The 22,130-nt window shown below is 38.6% G+C and overlaps 2 protein-coding genes across 6 annotated transcripts in view; one reads left to right on the forward strand and one right to left on the reverse strand.

Moving 5' to 3' along the window:
• The window catches only part of LOC143284456 (SRSF protein kinase 3-like), a 45,343-nt gene extending 33,905 nt beyond the window's left edge, over window positions 1-11,438 (forward strand). For all 3 annotated transcript variants that reach the window (XM_076591100.1, XM_076591098.1, XM_076591099.1), the window contains 2 exons: window positions 1,345-1,507; window positions 1,960-11,438. In XM_076591100.1, the coding sequence (XP_076447215.1) occupies window positions 1,345-1,507; window positions 1,960-2,150 (354 nt within the window). In that variant the 3' untranslated portion in view covers window positions 2,151-11,438. The remainder of the gene's footprint in view (window positions 1-1,344; window positions 1,508-1,959) is intronic.
• A 1,108-nt stretch (window positions 11,439-12,546) lies between these two features.
• Window positions 12,547-22,130, reverse strand: part of LOC143284457 (glutathione S-transferase 3-like) — a 13,162-nt gene continuing 3,578 nt past the window's right edge. For 2 of the 3 annotated variants that reach the window (XM_076591103.1, XM_076591102.1), the window contains exons 2-6: window positions 20,154-20,350; window positions 17,466-17,558; window positions 15,780-15,898; window positions 14,583-14,702; window positions 12,547-13,078 (exon numbers count right to left, since the gene is read on the reverse strand). In XM_076591103.1, coding sequence (XP_076447218.1) covers window positions 12,779-13,078; window positions 14,583-14,702; window positions 15,780-15,898; window positions 17,466-17,558; window positions 20,154-20,292 — 771 coding nt within the window. In that variant the 5' untranslated portion in view covers window positions 20,293-20,350 and the 3' untranslated portion in view covers window positions 12,547-12,778. Of the gene's footprint in view, window positions 13,079-14,582; window positions 14,703-15,779; window positions 15,899-17,465; window positions 17,559-20,153; window positions 20,351-21,388; window positions 21,741-22,130 lie in introns of those variants that run through there. The other variant, XM_076591101.1, reaches the window with a different exon arrangement.

Below are 22,130 nucleotides of genomic sequence, written 5' to 3' on the forward strand. Positions count from 1 at the left end.
GTGTGTTTCTTTTGCTTTAACTTTTAGAAATATTTTTGCACAGTATTCATATGACAGAGTACATTTTGCATGAAGAACATTTTCACTTTCAGCTTGAGTTGGGGAACAAAATATTGTGCTTTTAAATCAAACCTCACAATCTGTACAAGCACCAGATGTGGAGGAAAGAACCCTTAAGTTTCATGGTACCTTTTCATTTTTACTCCTTATCCTGAACTGAGATGATCAGTTTTTTGACTCACTTTTGTGGTGTTGGGTTGTCTCTGTGTGTATGTGTATGCATGTCTGTGTGCCCGTGGTAAACTTTAACATTGCCAATTTCTCTGCGAATACTTGTCTGCCAATACCAAATTTGGCTTTAACATAGTATGAAAAAAATGTTCATAGTCATACCAGTAATAGGTTGTAAGTCTCCTGAATTAAGCAGTATTCCCATATCATTACCAGTTTTATTTCGTTAAGTTTTGTTCTGAAATTGAAAAAAAAAAATTTTAAACCATTTCTCACCGACATACTGGAAGGTAGGTTGCGTTTGGTGAGAAGACCTGACCTCCTTTTGCATGTTCACAATTAAAAGGAAAGAAATACAAATTCTGGACAGACCACACACAGTGATACTAACTGTACCATCGACATGTTTACTGCATATAAATATCCTAAAGTGGACGCTGAATACACTGGAATGAACATGAAAGAAAAATTGAATTGATTGTTTCTTCGCCAGCCCCTTGTAGACTGGTTCATGCAGATCTAGAGATCTACCACGCGTTGCGATGTGCTTGAAGTGATGACAACGTGTCCTTTACCGCTGAAATAAAAGAATAATCGAGATATAATAAAACACACACAAAACATGATTTAAACGGTGTTATTGCGTCCAATACAATCACGAAGAAGAAAGCAGCAACATTGCTTTAAATATTATATTTAGCCAAATGACGTCAGATGCGCTGCAGCAGTGGGGATTAGTCTGCTTGCTTCGGAACTGTACATGCATTGTTCGACCCCACTCGCATGCCCTTTTTTTTTTCTCTCTCTCTTTTTTTTTCTTCTCCCAAGCTTATATATATATATATATATTTATATGTATAGATATATGATGTAGAACACTTTTTAACGACTTTTAATCTCTTTTTAAAGTGCGAAGCACAAGTGAGTCATGAGGGCTTTGCCTCTTGTCTTGTGTTTGGCAGAGTTGGGAAACCGCATGTTCAGCTCCTGATGATTTAGGAACAGCTTCTCTATATTAGAAATGTTCCCTCCAAAACTGCCTGTTCTTCATGGTTATATGAGATCATTATGGTATTGGTGACCTGTGTATGACAGTGCATTTGTGTGTGTCAGGCCTTCGAGCTTGCAACAGGAGATTACCTGTTTGAACCTCATTCTGGTGAGGACTACAGCCGTGACGAGGACCACTTGGCCCACATCATTGAGCTGATCGGTCCTATTCCCCGACACATCGCAATGAGCGGAAAGTACTCCAGGGAATTCTTCAACAGGAAAGGTACCTGGATTGTAATTGTGAAAACATGCTGCTGTCATTCTCAATGTGGAATATTACATTGTTCTACTTCTTTCTTTTTTTCAGTGTCAAGTCTTTATTGTATACATGCATGCACATGCACGCGCGCGCATGCGCGCGCACACACACACACACACACACACACACACACTTATTCTCATAATGTGATGAGACTCAGAGTTCTGTTGTTCACTCGCTGTCTTTCCCCCTTACTCTTCTTGTCCCCATGTCTCCTTCCCACCCTGCTTTCTCTATCATCTATGTAAAAAAAAATGTTCACACTTCTTTTTGTCTTTTCTTCTTTGATCAATTCTTTAAAGGTACTTTGAAAGGTACTCTTTATTACCATTAGATCCTTCCAGGAATGGAAAAAATAAACACCAAGTGCTCTTTTTCCTTCGGGAAAAAAAAGTTACCATATTGTCTTGTTGCAGGTGAGCTTCGACACATTACCAAACTTAAGCCATGGGGCCTAGTGGAGGTGCTTACGGAAAAATATGAGTGGGATGCTAAAGATGCCAAGGACTTTGCCTCCTTCCTGGTTCCCATGCTGGAGTTTGACCCCGAGAGTCGAGCCACTGCTGCCCAGTGTTTGGAACACCCCTGGCTGAAACAGGATGTATGACAGCTACCATACCACTAGTGGTCCCCTGCATCTCTCAAGGCTTGTGGAATGGATCAATCAATAGAGAGATGTATCAATCACACCAGGAGGAGGGTGGAGGACAGCTGAATTGTTTGCATGTGCTGTCTATCTCTCTATCTCTCTCTCTCTCGCTCTCTGTCTCTCATTCCCCAACCCACTCCTCCCTTCACCTCTGTCTCTTTTTAATAGTCTCTACAGGGTTGAGGATAACACTTTTCACAAAATGATCTGTGATTAGAACTAAGACCTGGTTTTGGTAGAGGTCATTAGTGTTGACATGACAGACAGACTGTGTTTCAGTTCATGTGTTTCTAAAAGGTAGGCAAAACATCTCTTTCAGTCTTTGCATTTCATTGTTCGGTTGTTGGTTAAGATGCACACTCAGACCACAGCAGACTTGAAAACCTTCGATCTGGGAGAATTTTCATAACTTATTATTTTTAATGTGTGAAGAAGATTCTGTTTCAAATTGTGTTCCAATAAAGGCACAGCCACACCAATGATAAAAGAAATCATCTGTTCATGATTGTATGAAATGTCTTGACTTGTAGCACAATCACTTTCTTCATCACTGATTCATGTTCTCTGTTTCTGTACCCTTTCATGAGGAGTGTATGACGTGTTTTGTGTGTTGTCAACGAATTGTTTGATCAAGTATGATAGAATAACTTTCCTCCATTGTACACAGATTAGCAGCACACAAGTTAGATTTTGTGTCTTGAAAATCTGTCGATAGATCGGTTGGTTTTGTTTATCAAGTTTTTATTCGGTCATTCAGTTTCTGCTCTGTCAGGCTACACAGTCAGATTTGTAGTGAGAAGGGAAAGAACTCGCTCCATCAAACAGTCATATTCTCTGTGATACTTTTCATGAAATACTTTCACTTTGTATGCAACTTTGCTAGCATGAAATGGGTCCACTGATTCTTATCATTGCTTTCTCTTGTCCTTGGGACTTGCTTTTTAGTGACTGGACAGTTACGAGACAAATATTTGGCATTATAACACTTTGTTGTCAAACTGTAACATTTGATGTCCAGTACCTTTGCTCCTTTGAGCGTGTTTGGGGAAGTAACACAGTGCTAAGACACCCTCCTTCAACTCACTTGCTCCGTATTCAGTGCTCACCCCACAAACCCACAGTTTTTGCATCTTCACACATGACTACTTCACAGGCTACGCTGCCCTCAAAAAGTTACCTCATCTGCCCCAACAGAAACGTCTGTGAATCACTTATGTCTGGTCACTTTCCCTAGGCAGTCAGCCAAGTAAGTTCAAAATAAAGTTCAATAAACACCATTGGAAGAAAAAAAATTGGAGCTATGAACAGTGGATACCTCTTGCTAGACTCCCCAGTCTGTATGGCAAACTTTCTTTCCTGCTTTTTTTCTACTTCAGTACAGTTTGATATCTCAGCCAGCAAGGTTTGAGGCAATCTGTTCCACCATCAGACAGCTGGGCGGGAGGTCTTTTTCGGATGATTTCCAAGGGAGGTCACTCAAGGCGATAGTCACACAGGTGGGTGCCCACATTAGATATTTCTTCGTCCTGGCCCACATTTGAAAAGTCATTAGAACCTTATTCCCTATAGTTTTCAGTTAGCTCTTTAACTAGACCACTTCCCTTCTGGTCTAAGCTGCTGTCATGCACAGAATCAAAATCCATGGTCCTAAAATGGGAACCCACAAAACATTGCTTATTCTTTCCAGAGCTTGTCCAAGGATCATGGGACCTCTTCACTTGTCCTTCAAGTTTCAACATTGGACACTGAGAACAGAGAGGATGAGAATAGAAAGCTATGTTTGGTCAGGTGCCTCGAGGGCTCAGGAGAAATGGAGCAACCACTGGTGTCTTATTTTAGTTTGACACAGAAAGTGTATTAAACCAAACAAGGAGTAAGTATCAGAGGGACAGTTGACATTGGTAATAAATGACCTCACTGCCAAAATAGATTTTTGTTTTGTTTTTTTACTCTTGCTCATTCCTTGGATATTAGGGTTGGGTGAAAAGTAAGGGAGACGAAGAGATGGCAGTTTAGCAGGACACATTTGTCTCATTTTGCTGCTTTCACTTAAAGTTCTGCACAATGGGTAATCTCGTATCGTTGGTAGAGCTACCCATGGGAATAATTTTGTTGCACCCATTAGCTTTCAGAAGAAGAAAGCTCTAGACAGACAAGACTTGAACAAGTACCTTGTATGAAGATCTGCAGTCAGTCTCAGTGCATTCTGAGATCTTGTAATATCTGAACAGCAAATTAGACATGACTTTGATTTTGGGATTTGATCAAGTTCATGGTGACTAGAATGGTACATTCGTCTGGTTCTGGAAATTTTATTTCATCAGCATTTTTGCAAATTAACATGTGTCCATATCAGTACTGTATTGTGTTACAATGAGGGAATGTGAGTGTTACTATGTTTGACCTGCCTTTTGCATATACAAGGCCATTAATGATGATAAGATTTATATGATGACAGTTTGAATATAAATCATTCTGCTCACTTCCCATGCACAGATGGGAGTTTTCACACCCACACACATGGTGATAGAAACGATTATCTTTGATTGCAAATCCTGGTTTTGTAATCAAACTTTTTTTTCCGTACAATTTTTGTCCTATTCCGGTTGCATACCTTAACTTTCAGTTTGATTTTCTTCCTCTCCATTGGTCTCAGCAGTTGTAATTCTTGTGAGGAGTTAACCAGCTTGGTATGGTTTATTGTGTGCAGCTTGAAGTTAACTTGTGTTGCTTCAGCATATACAAGGAAAACTGCATTACATTTACCTGACACTGTAAACATGCTTTTGCCACATTCTTGACTTTCAGCATGTTTTAAGCCCAAATGTAAACACTAGTCACTTCAAATAATTTTAAACTGTTGTAATTTTGAGGTGTGTGTGTTGTGGATGTTTCAAAGAACATAACTATTTATTTTGGCAAGTATTATTGTTTAGTTCAGTACATTGTAATTCAGTATATCAGTATTCTTACACACTAACATCTTTTTCTGGATATGGATGGAAACATGTTAAACTCTTATAAAAAGAAAATGTATATTTAAAAAAAATAATTAAAAAAAAAAAGGTCTACACACACAAAAAAAGAATCCCCTCACTTTAAAAGCAGACTAATTTCAGTTTACATCTAAAAACAAACAAAGATGAATGTTGATTCTTATCTTTCTTTAATTAGCATAATGTTTGTTCTAATTATTGTTAATTTTTCTCTGTCCAGTGAAGATTGTAATCACAGTTTTATAGCTACAAACATTTCTGAAAAAGCACAGTGGGGGGAATCTTTAGTAGTGTACTGTTGCTGCCTGTGTGTTGTTAATAATTACTGCAAGAAATATTTATAAAATAGGGGACAGACTGCTTGGCTTTGAATCATTACAGCAACTTGAATTACAAATAGTTCCAGCCTTTCTCTCTCTCTCTCTCTCTCTCTTTACTAGTTCATAATCGTTTTATTTTAAAATCCTTCTGACATCCAGAATATTTGTTGTGATTTTAAATACATTATTAGAAGTTAGTCCTGAACAGAAATGTCATTCACAAGTCCCAGCTGTATTGTATTGTACAGTGGAATTCTATTGTAGTAATTTGCTGTTAATTTCTTTGAGTGATCTGTAGTATTTCATCTTGAACGATTGCTATTAGACATGTACAACTCGGCATGAGCGTGTGAAGATCATGTGTAGGATGACAACAAAGAGAAGTCTGTTATAAGACTTTTTGGGGGTGGGGGGGATTAATGACTGGTCATGCTCTGCCTCCTGCTCCCTCTTTCCAAGGAGTAGATGTTATGGAATGTAGATGGAAACCAAAACCTCTGTGATGGTTTTTTTGTGACCATGTATGCGCGTGTGTAAGAGGTTACATGAAGTTTGTTTGGTAAGTTGGTAAATGAATTTATTGCTCTTTCATAGTTCAAGCTCATTACAAATTTGGTTTACTGATACTGCCTAAATTTCCTCACCCACCCACCCACCCCTAAAATGTCTAATGCTGCTTAATGTCTTCATTTGCCGTTCCTGATTGTTTGCTTTGTTTGCTTTTCTTAAGTATAAAGGTGGGAATGCGCATGTGTTTCTTGATGTGTTTGTGTGACTGTGTTTTAAGGAGGCTTGCTCAGTTGCCAGTGCTTTTGTGCATATACTTTGCATCAAAATATGTTAATGGTCACAGTTTGTGTAAAGTAAGCTGCAGAGACTCCCCCTCAGTTTTTCTTTTTTCCAGATACAACAGTAACAACAATGTACTTCGACAAATTTGTCACCACTCTTTCAGGAGAAAATTTGGTGGGTTTTTTGTTTGTTTGTTTTTTTATTTAACTTAAAGAAATAGACATCTCTGCCACCAGTTTTATTTAACTTGAGATAGGAATGCCATTAAGTGTGAGTGTAGGATGACTGGTGATGCCAGAGATACTTTGAGATGAATAACTGATAGAGTGGCAGTGTAAGTTGGTTTCATCTTGGTATTTGATATCAGATTCTGTTCTTTGAGTTACATTCTGAAATACATAACAGTGGCAACCTCTTCAGAATTAACCCTGATCACATATCTTCAGTCCCATGTAGATTAGAAGCACTAAAAATCATCAAAAGAAACTTCATGTGCAGAAAAGAAGTGCATTATGCAGTCATGTTGCATTTTATCAGCCTCCAGACTCGCATACCATTCACATGTTCAAAGACTTTCAACAAAATGCCGTGAAGAAAAAGCGTCCTACTTTTCACAGTTTTGCCCATTGGGTCAGTTGCAACAGTTCTTGGGTCAATTGCAACAGAACTGTAAACCATGTTATTCCTACATGGGTTTGAACATTCGGAAAAGGCATCAAAACCTGAAGTTGCAGTTTGAATAAGGGTGGGGTTTTTTGTTTTGTTTTTTTGAGGGGGGTGGGGGGATGAGGATGTCAAGAGAAAGAAAACAAGTTCTTATTAAAGAGGAAAATGGTGTGCTTTCTCTTCAGCCAGAATTATTTTTGTTGGCAAGCATGGATAACATACAGACATATAAACATACATAAATCAAACAATATTTCTAGTTGTAAGCTCCCATGTGTGAAGTCCACCATGTTTGAAAAATATGACTGGAAAGTTTATAAGCTTTTTTTTTTCTTTTTTTTTTTCCTCTCTCTCTAATATCCAGCTTTGCCACTTATGTTCCCCTCGTTTTTTTGTTTTTTTCCTCTCATTTTTTCCCCCTAGAAAGCATGATTGTTAGGATTTCAGCAAAAGACCCAGATCCATTGAACTAGATTGTGACAGTGCATGGGGAAAAGAAAAGTGCCCCACAGATTCCTGGCCTTGGGTCATGTTTTGTTTGAGGGTGGCTGTTGTTTTGTTTTTGTTTGGTTGTTTGTTTTACGGGGTTTTTTGGGGGGTTTTTTCGGTTTTTTTTATAGGGGGAGGGGGAGTTTGGTCTTGTACCCACCACCCATGTGAACAGAATTTGATATTGTTTGCATGTTTGCTTTCCTATTGTTTGCTGGCTGGCTTTGACAGTTGTGTTTCCTGTGTGTGGCATACCCTTCCTTTTAACTGGTCATGTGCAGAGATGTTAGACGAGTTGACACATATGTGTACATAGATGTTACGTTTAGATGCAAGGCCTTTATGCAACAATCATTACAGTGAGATAATCTTTGGTCATACTCGTTGATTTCTGTGTCCTGGCTTGCTTGGTTGTGTTTGTTGCTTGACAGTTGAATTAGAAGAAAAAGTTTAAAAAAAACAACTATTCCTCTTGTTTTGAAGGGTGAGTGTCACAATCTGGGACAGGGAGGGGGATGGATAGATCATATTGTTTCCATTATTGATGTTTTTAAGTGGAGAGTGTTGTTTTTTGGGGGGATGGGGAGTGGCAGTATTTTGAGAAGTGGTTTGTGTTGTTTCTTTTGAAGAGGAGGTAAGTAACGGAATTAGCTTTGAGCACCGCTAAGCAATGAATATTGAATACCTTATTTTAGATCCAATGTTCTACAGTTTAGCATGGCAATCTATTTCAATTAACATGGATTCATTTTTATTTGATTTTGAGTATAGAAGTTTCACTTATCTAATTCTTATCTAATTCACATTAACTCAGCATTTTTGATGGGTCAAGGGGTACTCTTGTGTTTTTTCATCCAAATCAAAGATAACAGGCTGTGAAAGCATTTTTGATGGGTCAAGAGGTACTCTTCTTGTGTATTTTCATCCACATCAAAGATATAACAGGCTGTGAAGTGATGAATGACCTGACCACTTTTTTTAAACTGATTGTACAGTAAAATTTAAAAAGTTAATAAATAAAGAAAAAAATAAACAGGGGACTATAGCAATTCTATAAAAAAAAAATAATAATAATAATAAATTTAAAAAAAAAAAAAAAAAGTGAACAAAATGATGGACACAGCCCAATGTTTTCTTCATTATTGAATTTGGTCTCTTAATTCCAGAGTCGTTTGCTTTTGATCTTTAGTCAGATATCGGGTCCCTTAAAGCACATGAATAAATACATACTTAGATAATGAATACGTAAATGAACGTGAGTACATGAATTTTTTTTTTTAATTATTATTACCCTTTTTGTCTCCGAAAAAAAAAAGTTTGAATTAAATTTTATATAATCGAAGAAAGAAAATGTGACTGGATGTATTATTTTCTGTGAAGTGAAAGAGTGAGTTTATGTGATCATAACACTCTACAAATAAAGGGTAATTAGCTGCATGTGTCTTTGTATATTGGCATGCTTGTATATGTGCTGTGAAATGTATTTTAAAAAAACAACAAAAAAACCTAAAATCGTACACTAATCTTGCCCATGCATGTCATAGTCCTGGATTTACAGTTGTGCAGTAGGAGATGGATATGCCATGATCTGCCTCTATGTCTCTTGATACCATGGCCAGCTTCATTCTGTTTTTGTTTTGTCTTGTTTTTTCCATCATTATTAGACGGAGAGCACATTGTTGGAAAGCCATCTCTCCTGCCTTTGGTGTGATTATCACTTCTGTCATACCTTGGCAGAGGGGCCCCTTGCCAAATGTTCTTCAGCCTTCATAGAATCAAGCCCATTGATCAGCCACAAGGTGCATGGATGCTTTGGTCACCTGCTCAGTGATCTCCACAGCTATTGCAAATGAGACCCAGCAGTAGTGCTGCTACATGATTTGAAAGCTTGCAACTGTCTTGGACATGTGTCGTTGTTGGTTTTAGCAAAAAGTAATAGGATATTCATTCAGATTTTCCAGTTAACTGTATGATATGTGGCTTATGTCAAAAATATCGTCAGATCTTTTCGGTAAGACATGGCCCGTATGTGTCTGGCCTGTTAATTTTCTTGTGTTACAGTTACACTTATTCCACATGAAATATATTCAAAAACTTGACTCATATTTTTCATATTTATTATTAATTGAAAAGCAGTCTCCCAAGAAAATAATTGTTTTTTGATTCGTTCCAAATACAAATTCTGCATAAAGAAAATTTGAATGAATGTATTACTTCTAACAGGATGCAGTTACAGTTATTTAGTTTCTGACTGTATTTAAATATTCAGTCAGTGATGGATGCACATGCACATGTACCCGCAACGATCTGTAATTATTTGCCATCCTTTCTGGCAGTATCTGTACATTTCAGGGACCATTAGCATACTGTTCAGAAGTGTTTGAATTATGTTGCTTAGGCTTTGCTTCCTTGCATTCTATTATAATTTGGTGTCAATCAATATACAATAACAAGATATTCTGTCAGGCATAAGTAACTGACTTTTACTGAACATACGTGAGAAGTACTGGCAGTTGGTTACAATGGGTGTGTGTAGTCCAACAGGTAAATCAAAATGTCCATCAGTGTAATTTAAGATGGTGGTATAAAACAGCTGAAGTCAAAAGCAAAGACAAATTAGAAGTTAAGCAGTTGATTGATTGCGCGTGAGAGAGACAACATAAGATCCACAGCTGTATAATTTACACTGATGGTTTGAATTGGAATTGTGGAGACAGGAGTAATTAGAGCAGTTTGACCAGCATTTCATTGTTGAACAACAGCAACAGTACATCCAGCCTGATTTCTCTGTAAGATGCTTGTGAGGCCCATGTCTAACTTGTGCACACAATTTCTGCCAGAATGGAACTTCACTATTGTTGCTTTCATTTCGCTTGTCTGGCCGTTTCGTGGTTGTGCACACAGGTGAGTCAATTCCTTGCAGGAAGCAGGGCATGAAAGTCCATCCTAGAACACATTCTTGTGATTGTAGTGGTGCAGAACATGTTCAGTTCTTGTTCACCTTCAACTCTGGCTGGATGTTATTTTTATGCTTTTGAATGACTCAACCTAACAATAGAAGGTACTCTACATCTTCTAACATGCTGACCACAACAAGAACAAGCATCACTGATTTGCTTACATGAGATATCACATGAATGATTTCTGTAATACTGAAATCAAGAAAGTGGACAACTTCATTGTATTATCCTCCTAGTCCTACCCATTGTGTTTTGTTAAATTGAATCCGATTGTGCATCTGAACTTCACAGCTGACTCGTAGAGGAAAAGAATTACTATAAATGCATGTATATACTTTGGTGATGGTGGAACTTCGCAAACATCCATCATTGCCAGAACTGAGGTAGTAACTGTAGCATGTGACATATATCATCTCTTCATGTTTTACATCACCCTCACTAGGATTTCTGGACCAAAACCAAGGGCACTAGTAGAAAAATATTGCTTTTATTTTTGTGAATGCAAAGCTCCCACCCATCAGCCCTCCATACACACATTTATAATATACATGCATAGCATCCATGGCATTGTTTTGTGTTTACTTGCCAATGCTGTGCGTTGTTTGGTTGGTTGGTTTTGGTATTTTTCTTTAAGATTGCTTAGTTGTAGGTCTGTTGAATACTAATCAATTTGTGAATGATTTACATGTAGTGGCTTCCTGTCACATCTAACATAGGTTGCAGACACCTTATGCTGTAGCCTTCCTCCCACACCCTCCCGAATCTGTATATGTTGTTTTATGAAAAGGATGGAAGAGGGAAGGGAAAAAAAAAAAAAAGAGGAGGATGAGCACCGTACATCTCCACACATAAAGACAATGCGTTCAGATGACTGGGTGGAGTGGAGTGGAGCGTACAAGCCGCAAAGGCAAACTGTGGAGGTATGCTGCTATGCCACACCTGATGCGCTCACGGTGATTTGTGAAACTTGTCGACATGTTTTAACAGATGACAACAAAAGCAAATAAAAACTTTTCATAATGATTTGATGACTGGTCTCTTGTTTCTCTCTCTCTCGATCTCTCTTGGCTTTCCCCACTACCCCCTCTCTCTCTCTCTCTCTCTCTGTTTTCAACTATCTTAAGCAGAAATTTTGGTGACAAACTTTTCATATTTGATCAAGCTATATATTGTGTGCAACCAAGCATCCACTGTGATGTTTCTTCTTGTTTTTAATCCCATTTGATGTGCAAAAGAGAGAGAAAGATTATTCTGCATTCACTTGGAATTTGCTGGTCACTATCAAATTATTCATTACTTTTCACTCTACATCAATATATTCCCATTGGAACAAGCTTATTCTTGTTAGAGAAATGCAAAGGTCTGTGATGGGAGTTGGTGGAATCACAGTATTTGATGTTGTACAACTAGAAACAACATTGATAAATAAATAAAAAATAAGCAGTACATTTTGTTTTCGTATATGTATATACAGAGTTTATTAAATTATCCTGATACGTGTGCGCATATAGACATGTATAGAAGAAAACAAAACTGACAGATGAAACTAACAGAAAAGTTTTTACTTTGTTTTGTTTTTGTTATTCCATTAATGTCGTACAAGGGAAAAGGCCATAAATCATTGAAAATATGTTCAGCAGTCATAGAAATGAAGTCAAAATAATGAACATTCATTGCTGTTTATGATTGATGTTCTATACTTGATCTTTGATACATCTTTGAATAAAAAGTGATCTTTCTATAAAGGTATTAGAGCAATTGTAAACTGCATCTGATCAAGATGGATCATTCTTGTAATGCCTGTGAATTACTTGGCACTTTCTGACAGTACAAAAGTAAATAAAGTTGGTTGGATTTGTGTAGTACTGTATGTGCAGTTAAGTCATATAATTATTACTGACAAGTATTCTCCCAACAACAAAATCTGTATCAGCCATGTTGGAAGAAAAAAAAAGAATGCTAGTTTTGATGCAAATAGCAAATCTTATCGATGGAAGTTAGCTATGTTAACATGACTTCACTATGGCTTGGCTTTCAAGAATAAGCAGTATTTTCTTCTACAGTTGGTCTGTTTCTTATTTTGAAATCACAGAAATTCGCACGAAGAAGAAGAGAGAAGGATCAGCACAAATAACATAGCAGTTTTAATGAAAAGCGATGCCAGATCATGAAGAACACACAACATTGTTAATCAGGTCCTTCACATCACGAGACTGTGCATACACACAGAGCTGCGAAAAACAATTTCTGTCCAGATTGTTCTGGAAATCGTTGGTTAGAGCTTAGTTTTACTCAAATCAGAAATTGTTTCTGTTTGGGGATGTGGGGGGAGCCATAGACAGTGCAACCCAAACTCAAGCCTTCTACTTAGTGTGAATTCTTGGCGTTCCCTTTGCCCTTGGAGTGGCGGCCACAGACTTGGGAGAAGTGTGCTGCTTCATGTCAGTGTCAGCTCTGGGTGTCTGGGACTGAGACTTGGTGGCCACCTTGTGCGTAGAGACAGCATCAGGGTTGTCTCTGTTGGTCAGGTAGGTTTTGAGGTGTGCTATGTTACTGACCGTCTGGATGACGGCTTGCAGGCGAGGGAAGCGTGCCCAGTCCACCTTGATGTGGTGTTCTGTGAGGTCTGCCACATGCAGCACCACCAGGTCAGCTGCTGTCATCTGATCACAGAGATGCATTTTCAGTTTGCTGTATTCAGTGCGCTTTGCACCGGTATCTTAACAGCGAGATGTCGGCATTGTATTTTAGTCATGCAGTCAGACGTTCAGTCATGTGTGATATTATGCACTCAAGATTGTAGAGATGTATTTTCAGTTTGTGGTGTTCAGTGAGCTTTGCACCTGTTATCTTAACAGCTAGGTGTTGACTTTGTATTTTATTCATGCAATCAAATATTCACTCGTGTGTGATTATAATAATTATGCACACAAGATTGTAGACATGCATTTTCAGTTTGTGGTGTTCAGTGCACTTTTCACCAGTATCTAACGACTAGATGTCGGCTTTGTATCCAGTTATTCAATCAAATATTCACTTTTGCGTGATAACCTACACATAAGATTGTAGATCAAAGTGGAGACTGTTAGCTCTAGATATTAGATTGGTATTTAGTCATGCAAACAAATATGTACTTGTACATGTAGTTATATACACTTCAGGTTATAGATCCAAGTAGAGACTTAACTCTTTAACCATGCTGACTGCCTTAGCCAAAATGACAATCACAATTCATGCTGTGCATGTATTATCCTGTAAGACCCTAAAAATAAGGCAAAAGGTTAATTAGTTATTTGATATCAATAATAATAATGGATACTTACATAGCACACTGTCCAGAAATCTGCTCTCTTTTTGTTTACATAGCACATTACATCATTGTTACATATACACACCAAAATGTGACTAACAAACTACACACACACACAATGCGTACATATTTAGTAGTAATTTTTGTTTTTGACAAAAAAATTAATGAATTCTTATTTCTTATGATTCATATCTCTTTATTGGAAGCTTTGGGAAGGTGTTGAATTGTTGATTTTCTCCTGTTGAGATATGAGCATTTTTTTTTTTTTTTTTTATTTTTTTTATAAATGGTGTATATTTTCAAGGTGATATGAGTGGAGAGTGACTGCCATTACCATAGCATGTTGTGAGCCTCATCGAGGAACTAATGTCATCTTCTTGACACAGAAAATGGCTGTCCATTACAGAGAATTTTATGAAGCACACTTGTCTTCCTTCTTGCTGCCCTAACCCCCCTTTCTCTCCCACCCTTTCTGGCTCCCCTGTTGTTTATTTCAAACATCTCTGCAAAGTCCTTTTCAAAGTGATGGAGTGGTAAATTATCTGCACTTGTTTCTCTTTTAATATTCTATTCAGTATATGGCCTGTGCAAATCATTTTCAATTTCACATACACATTCATAGAAGAAGAAAAAAAGAGAAAAAAACACCTCATAGCAGTATCTATCACACTGATAACCATAATGTCCTTGAAGTCAGACTGTTCTTTTTCAAACTTTGTATGTGTGTGTGCGTGTGTTGTTGTTTTTAAGTCCAAAATGACAGTAGATTAGCCAAAAAAGGGAACATACAAAGGAGCTCATCTTTTATTAAGAAATACATAAATAAAAATCATATGATAGTTTTTGTTTGTACATACACACTGGGTGACCATGTAACTGAAGACCTTGCGGCCGGTGGATTCAGTCTGCACAACACTGGCCTCCCATTTAGTGAACATCTTGTCAACCCCTTCCTCCAGCAGATTCTTCAGGGCCTCCTGTCATCCATGTACACACAAACACTCATCATGTGTGTACACATACACAAACACACATGTACGTATGCATACATTAAAGAAAAGAAAAAAGCCAACTTTTTTTCCTTTTGGGTACATACACATGTGGAGTGATGGCCTAGAGGTAATGCGTCTGCCAAGGAAGCGAGAGAACCTGAGTGCTGGTTTGAATTCCGGTTTAGTCCCCAATATTTTCTCCCCCTCCACTGGACCTTGAGTGGTGGTCTGGACGCTAGTCATTCAGATAAGACGATAAACCAAGGTCCCGTGTGCAGCATGCACTTTGTGCAAGTAAAAGAACCCACAAGGAAGAATGCATGTTTACATTTACATTCAGCAAAAGTGTGTTCTGAATAAGCTCTTTATGCAGCAACATTCAGCATTCTGTCAGGTCAGATTCAGCAAAGACGCTCTCACAGAGGTTCAAAAACAAATCAATGTGCACAAACATGGAAATTTCGTTTTTAACCAGCCAAGAATAACTTATAAACTGTTTCAACATTTTTAAGATACCTGCGCCTATATTTCCAAATGTTATCAAAGATAGGTTGTAAAGCTTGTTTGACACTGTCCAAATGATTGAAAAGGGCATCACCAATGGGACCTGGTTAAATAAGACCTTTGTTCAAGGTCAGTTGGAAAGCTGTTACTTTACAAATACAAGTGATGCATAAACTTTTTTTTTTTTTTTTTTTTTTTTTGGTACCAGTTTCAATATCAAAGGAATCAATTGTTTTCATCTTTTAGCTTTTCAGCTTTTGTTAACTGATGGTATAAATGTGTTTCATGTTTCACTGAAATCATTATAAATTTTTTTTTTTTTTTTTTTACTCAAATGTGTAAATAAAGTGTGTCCTTGTAATCACCCAAATTGGACGTCTGGAGCTTTGTGTGTGTCTGCCCATGGTAAACGTAAACATAGCCATTTTTTTTCTGAAGAAATGTTTGCTAATCCAAATGTTAAGAACATATGATCAACATGATGATCACACTGCTGTACATTTGCAGCAGTGAGAGATAAGTCCACAAAAAGGTTTTTCACAGGAAGAACTAACTTACAATTTTCTCAGGATCTTGTTCCATTATTAATGGGCTGATGTACTTTTCTCCAAAATCAGTGGCTTGTATCAGAATGGCTTGGGTCTTCAGCTGTTCTGCATCTGTTCTCCCCATGAGACCTGAATGTGTACCATAACATGATGTAATATTTGAAACAGTTGTCTGCTTGTAGGCTCATGTTTCCAAAACAGTCAATTTAAAGGCAGCATAGCAGGTGCCATTATTTTTATCACAGGGTCCCGGGTTCGAATCTCAGTAATGGCGCCTGCTGGGTGAAGGGTGGAGAATTTTCCGATTTCCTATGTCAATATATGTGCAGACCTGCTAGTGCCTGAACCCCATTCATATGAATACGCATGCAGAAGATCAAATACGCACGCACGTTAAAGATCCTGTAATCCATGTTATGTCAGCATTCGGTGGGTTATGGAAACGAGAAAATACCCAGCAAGCACTCCCCCGAAAACGGAGTATGGCTGCCTAGATACATGGCAGGGTAAATAAACAAAATGGTCATACCCATAAAATGTTACATGCCTGTGTGAAAATGTGTGTGTGTGACTGAAACCCGAATGAATGACACAGGAAACGAATGCTGAGCGCCCAATGCATGGCAGCTGTCAGTTTGCCCTACCTGTGTGGGCAGCCTGTTGTGCACATGACTGTGTAAAACGCTTAGAGCTTGGTCTCCAACCGAGGATAGGTGCTACATAAGAATCCATACAATTATCATAACAAATAATTATTAGAGTGCATTCAGGAATTTTAAAGTTCTCATTTACACATTACAGAAATTACGCACCCTGGACTGTTATATTTCGGTGTATTAGTTTTAGTTAAGTCTGAGATAATCAATGTGTAGGCATCAGAATTATGATCTGCATCAACAGTCGGATCTCACATATGGATTGGAAACAAAGAAGGTTTCACAAATTCGTCTCAGAAAATCAAACCAAAACACGCACTGTCATTAAGTTTACGTCTGAAACGTTCAGTGCTGATTAAGCTATATGATTTGGCCAAAATATCTGGCTGAGAAGTCAAGGATTTTTATTATTTGTTTTTTGTTGTTGTTTGTGTGTGTGTGGGGGGGGGGGGGGGGGGGGTTGTTTTGTTTTTGTTTTTTGTTTGTTTGTTGTTGTTTTTTGTTGTTTTGATGTTGTTGTTTGTTTTTTTGTTGTTGTTTTTGTTTGTTTGTTTTGTTTTTTTGTTTGTTTTTTTTTGGGGGGGTTGTTTTGTTGTTTTTGTTGTTTTTTGTTTTTTTGTTGTTGTTTTTTTTGGGGGGGGATATTCTATTTACAACTGCGACTCAACAATATAGCCACAGTTCTCTCTCTCTCTCTCTCTCTCTCACACACACAAACACACACAAACACACACACACACAATGACGGCCTGTACTGGGACCACACACAACATGTGGAATTCTGTCAGGACAGAAAAAATGAGCCATCTGCTACGAAAATGGCCATGGTTGTTTCAATGGGCACTGCACTTAATCCCGCATTGACTGATTCGTCACTCATATCAAATGTTCAGCGATAGACATACATATCCATGTACAAATTCACACACTCGGTTAGTAATTCATAACTTGTTTGGGTCCATATTCATACACGTACGTGTATTGGCAAGAACGTCATTTTATGTGCATGTGTGGGTGCACAGCAGCGGCTATCCACGTACCAAATTTGTATGCTGCCCAGTTTGCGATGGCACCACTTTCTCCGAACTTCTCTCCGTTTATCTCCAGCATGGGCAAGGTTCCTGTAGGGGTGTCTGTGCATCACACATACACAAACACTGGGTTCTAAATGGCTGAATTAAACATCAGTGACAGTACGATTAAAACGTCTTGGAACTTACCGAAAACTGGTTTCTGTCATACATCTCTCTGTCTGTCTGTCTGTCTGTCTGTCTCTCCCTCTGTCTCTCTCTCCCTCTCTGTTTGTCTATCTCCCTCTCTGTCTGTCTCTGTCTCCCATTTCATTTGTTTATCATAATGGTTTGTTGTAGATGGAAAGTATGTTGATGCATTCACCCATGTCATAAGAACATCATGGCCAATGATATTAAAATGTCAAGCGTCTCTCTCTCTCTGTGTGTATATATATATATATATATATATATATATATATATATATATATGTGTGTGTGTGTGTGTGTGTGTGTGTGTGTGTGTGTGTGTGTGATGATTTTATCTATATAGATATAATTATATTGTCAATGTTGACCAAAGTAAACCCAGAAGTGCTTTCTTCGTACAAATGGCTGAGTGAACAAAAGAAACAGTAAAGTTAAAAGTTCACAGTGCACTCGGCAACGCATAACTGCAGAATAGTTTTTTTAACCTTATTTGGGACACACACACACACACACAGAGCTTAGATTGTTTTTCTTCAGCCTCAACTCCCCCAGGCCCATGCCCCCCATTCCAACCTCCCCCCACACCCCCACTTTTGTTTCTTCTTTTTTTTCTTCTTCTTCTTTTCTTAGCATCAGTCAAGTCTTCATAAAAAGTTCATTTAAACCAAGTCTTTGGTTTTATTTCCAGAGGTAAGTTTCTGACGTTAAGTCTCTGTGTGGGACAGTAGCGTGTATGTATGTGTGTGTGTGTGTGTGTGTGTGTGTGTGTGTGTGTGTATATCGATAGATAGATAAACAGATAAATAAAAAGGGTGGGGCCTCAGTTGCATGCAGACAACAGAGCACCCCTATCTTTTATCATTAATTTTCTTTTTCTTTATTCTTTTCCTTTTCTTTTTTTCCTTTCCTTTATTTCTCCTGTTTTCTTTTTGTCTTTGGGTGCTTCACGCTGCCCTTCTTCATTGGCCAAAAAACAAAACAACAACAAAACAATTAAAAAACAACAACAACAAAAAACAAACAAACAAACAACAACAAAAACCCCTGAGTCCCAAAACATGTCTGTTTTACTATGAATGGACATTATTTGGGATACTTTAGTGTTTAAAATGTTACAGTAGTGTCTAGATTTTTCTTGACTTAGTGTGAATTCCTTAGTGTTTGCATAAACTGTTCCTTTCTCACTTATTCCACTATCACAAAGCGCAATAATTAAGATGCACGTACATGTGTGTATTCGTGCATGAACATTAGCGTGTGTGCTTGGTGTTTGAATGAGTATTAGCGAGTGCACTGGACGTGCCTGGCGCAGTTCCAGTCTCTGTCATGCAACGGTTTCTGTTGCTGCCCTTGTGACACTCACAGGGCTAATGCGTTCCAGGAAGAAAAAAAAATCAAACAAATGATTGATTTGTGTCAGACCTGCCCATGCCCTCAGTCAGCCTTCATCCCCTGTTGACGAGCCGTGCGAGGGGCTCTCTCTGCCATCGGCTATTTTTAGATAGTGATCTGCCTGAACAGGGCTCAGGCGATGATGTCTTTGTTGCGCTGGTGTTGCACGTTAACGCTCCCACGGCGCCCATGTCTTCTGTTGTTTGTCGCGGAGCCAATAGGCCCAATGGACGTATACTCATCGATCCGTCAATCAGATTTTTTCTTTGAAAAATAAGCAAAATAGATGGAGGGTGGGGGAGGACAAGTGTGGGATGTGGGGGAGAGTTGGCGCTTGACAGAGTGAAAGCGAACACTGTCCGTATATATATATATTTATATATATATATGTATGCATATATACATATATATATTCATATATAAATCGAATGTCAAAAACAATTCTTTGAAGCAAATGATGACTTTGTTTAAGCGCAAACCAAACTTTATTGGCCTACTTATAGGTCATGACTTACAATCAAATTTGTCGAATGGTTAACTGGAAAAAACAATTCAGTTAAAAACAAGTTCGGGTGTGTCATGGGGGTGGGTCGTGGGTGTGTGTGGGGGGTGAGGGTGTGGGGAAACTCGGAGGGGGCCTAGGAGAGGACCAAGAGAGAGAAGTAAAGAAAAGACGAACAGGCAAAAACAAGGAGACAGAATGATATACCTCATAATTATGCAGAAGGAATCGGTTACAATGGTAGGACGCGTGCATTGATGGATGCTCTGCGCAGATGTCAAATTTTACGATAATCGCCGCCAACGTCAGAGGGACACAGACAGTTGGTTTGTGTTGAACTGAGGTGCTGTATAAATGTCGAGAACGCAGCTGGCTCAGCTTCATTTTCTTCTATTCCTGTTTCCCGGGCTCTGTTTCACGTGGTTTACTTTTGATGTCAGTATTTAGTTTGTGGAATGTTTCTAGTCCTGAATGATTTTTTTTCCCCAGAGAGAGACAGACAGACCTAGAACTAATTTTAACAAGAGCGTGCACATACTAATTTTCAACACACACACACACACATACAGAGACAGTGACAGAGAGAGAGTCAGAGTCTCACAGTTAAATCTTACTTGGTTTGAGGTCCTGCCAATCGGCAGGACTGATACGTCTGTCCTCGAAAGGAACACGTGCAGCATGGAAGATCAGTCGTATCAGCTCCGCCCTGCCCTTAGAGGGGAAGTAGGTCAGCCTGTACTTGATTCCTGGCATCTCTGGAATGGTAATCTCTCCTTCTTTTGGCGATATCTTCCGATCCTTCAGTACGTGTCTAAAAACCCAGCAATAAATGCAATATTGATTCCCATGCGCTCTGATTAAAACCAGAATCACTCCGGTGAGTCATGTACTCGTGTGTGTGTGTGTGTGTGTGTGTGTGTGTGTGTGTGTGTGTGTGTGTGCGTGTGTGCGTGAGTCTCTGTGTGTGCTGGTACGATGAATGGTTGAAGAGCACAGGAAGATTATTTCACGTAACAAAATCTTGAACATAAAATCTGTATCCACACGACACACAAATACAAGAATACTTTATCATTATCTCTAAATTACACTGAAATTAGACCTGGCGTGTTATAACACTTTTTATGTTTCTTTCTTTGTTTCACGTACATTTTTAGCTTCACTTCATGTCTTGCTCAAGCTGCCAATATCAAGTACCTTTCCTGTTTGACAACCTATGGCAGAAGTCACGCCTGTGTTTGAGGTGTGCACACGTGTCATGCATGTGCCATCTACCGATACATCTACGTCTTTGACTTCCCCTTCCCCATCTGCCAGCTCATGCTCTATGGCTGCTGCTCTTGCCATGCTTTCTGTCTGCTCTGCACTTGCAGCCTGATATATGGTCTTATTTGTTTTATTGTGACTGCTCTTTTGCACTGGCGGTGGCAAATTCAGAATGCCACAGAATGTTTGTAGCTCCGCTAACCCTCCACCGATACAACGCATGGCTAGATTTGCCCGCCTATTTATGGAGCTTACTTGCAAGTTACCTACTGGTATTTCTAGACAAGATGAAAATGATTCTTGTCTGTCACACTGCCTGTTGGAACACATAAAAGCAAACTGGCTTTTCAGCCCTTTTCTTTGGATTTCAAAGAGCGTGACATCATTGTGACAATACCTACACAGGAGGTGTGTTGAGATATTTTGATTCAAAATTGCAACATCAATAATTCTGTTACCTTCTAACTCTTCATTCAAACTCTCATCTTCACTGTTTCCTTCATCACTATCACTGTCACTACTTATGCTATCACTAGAAGATTCCTCATGCTTGTTGTACTTATTTAGAATCTTTATTTCTGACCTAGTGGGCGTGGCACTTGGCAATGTTTTGATCTTAGATGTGCTAGGTTGACTGTCATCAGTAGTCTCCACGTGAACACTTTCCTCATTGCCCGTCTGGTCAGTCACATCACGCTCATTTTCCACCTCGTCTGGCACACTTTTCAGCTTTTTGTGCTGGTTTCCCTGAAATCTTCGTTTCTTTTTACGTTTACCACGTTGCTTGGGGTCAGATGGCATCTCTGGGACTTGTGAAACACTTGTAAAGTTCAAAAAATAGCACAACAAAGATCACACACAATGGGCGCCGCCATGAAATGTGACGTCACTACCGGGAGGCGTTATTATTTGGTGTAATGCAGGGAGAGGCTTCGTATTTTCGATCGGAATGTCAACAACAGCAAAACGTGAATTTTGTGAAGCGAAAGTACATTTTTGACCTTTCACATGCCCACTTTGACTGCACTTTTCTCAAAAACTACTGGGAATAAATCAAAAATTTAAACTGCACATGAAAATATAAAGTTTAAAGTTTGTTTTGAGCATATTTGTTTGAGAAATTTCAAAAATATGATTTTTTGTGAAAATCTAGGTAGTACTGGCCCCTTAATGGTATTTCTGTTTGTCTGTCTTCTCTTTCCCAGGACTAACTTGAATCACATAAGAATACGGGATGATATTACAACTTGAAGAAGCGTTGCACCAACACCAAGTATCACCCGCTCTTGTCAGTCACACTGGTGCACTGACTGAAGTAGTCTGTC

The sequence above is a fragment of the Babylonia areolata genome, chromosome 8 (genome assembly GCF_041734735.1).
Source record: "Babylonia areolata isolate BAREFJ2019XMU chromosome 8, ASM4173473v1, whole genome shotgun sequence".
In the NCBI taxonomy this organism is placed as follows: domain Eukaryota; kingdom Metazoa; phylum Mollusca; class Gastropoda; order Neogastropoda; family Buccinidae; genus Babylonia; species Babylonia areolata.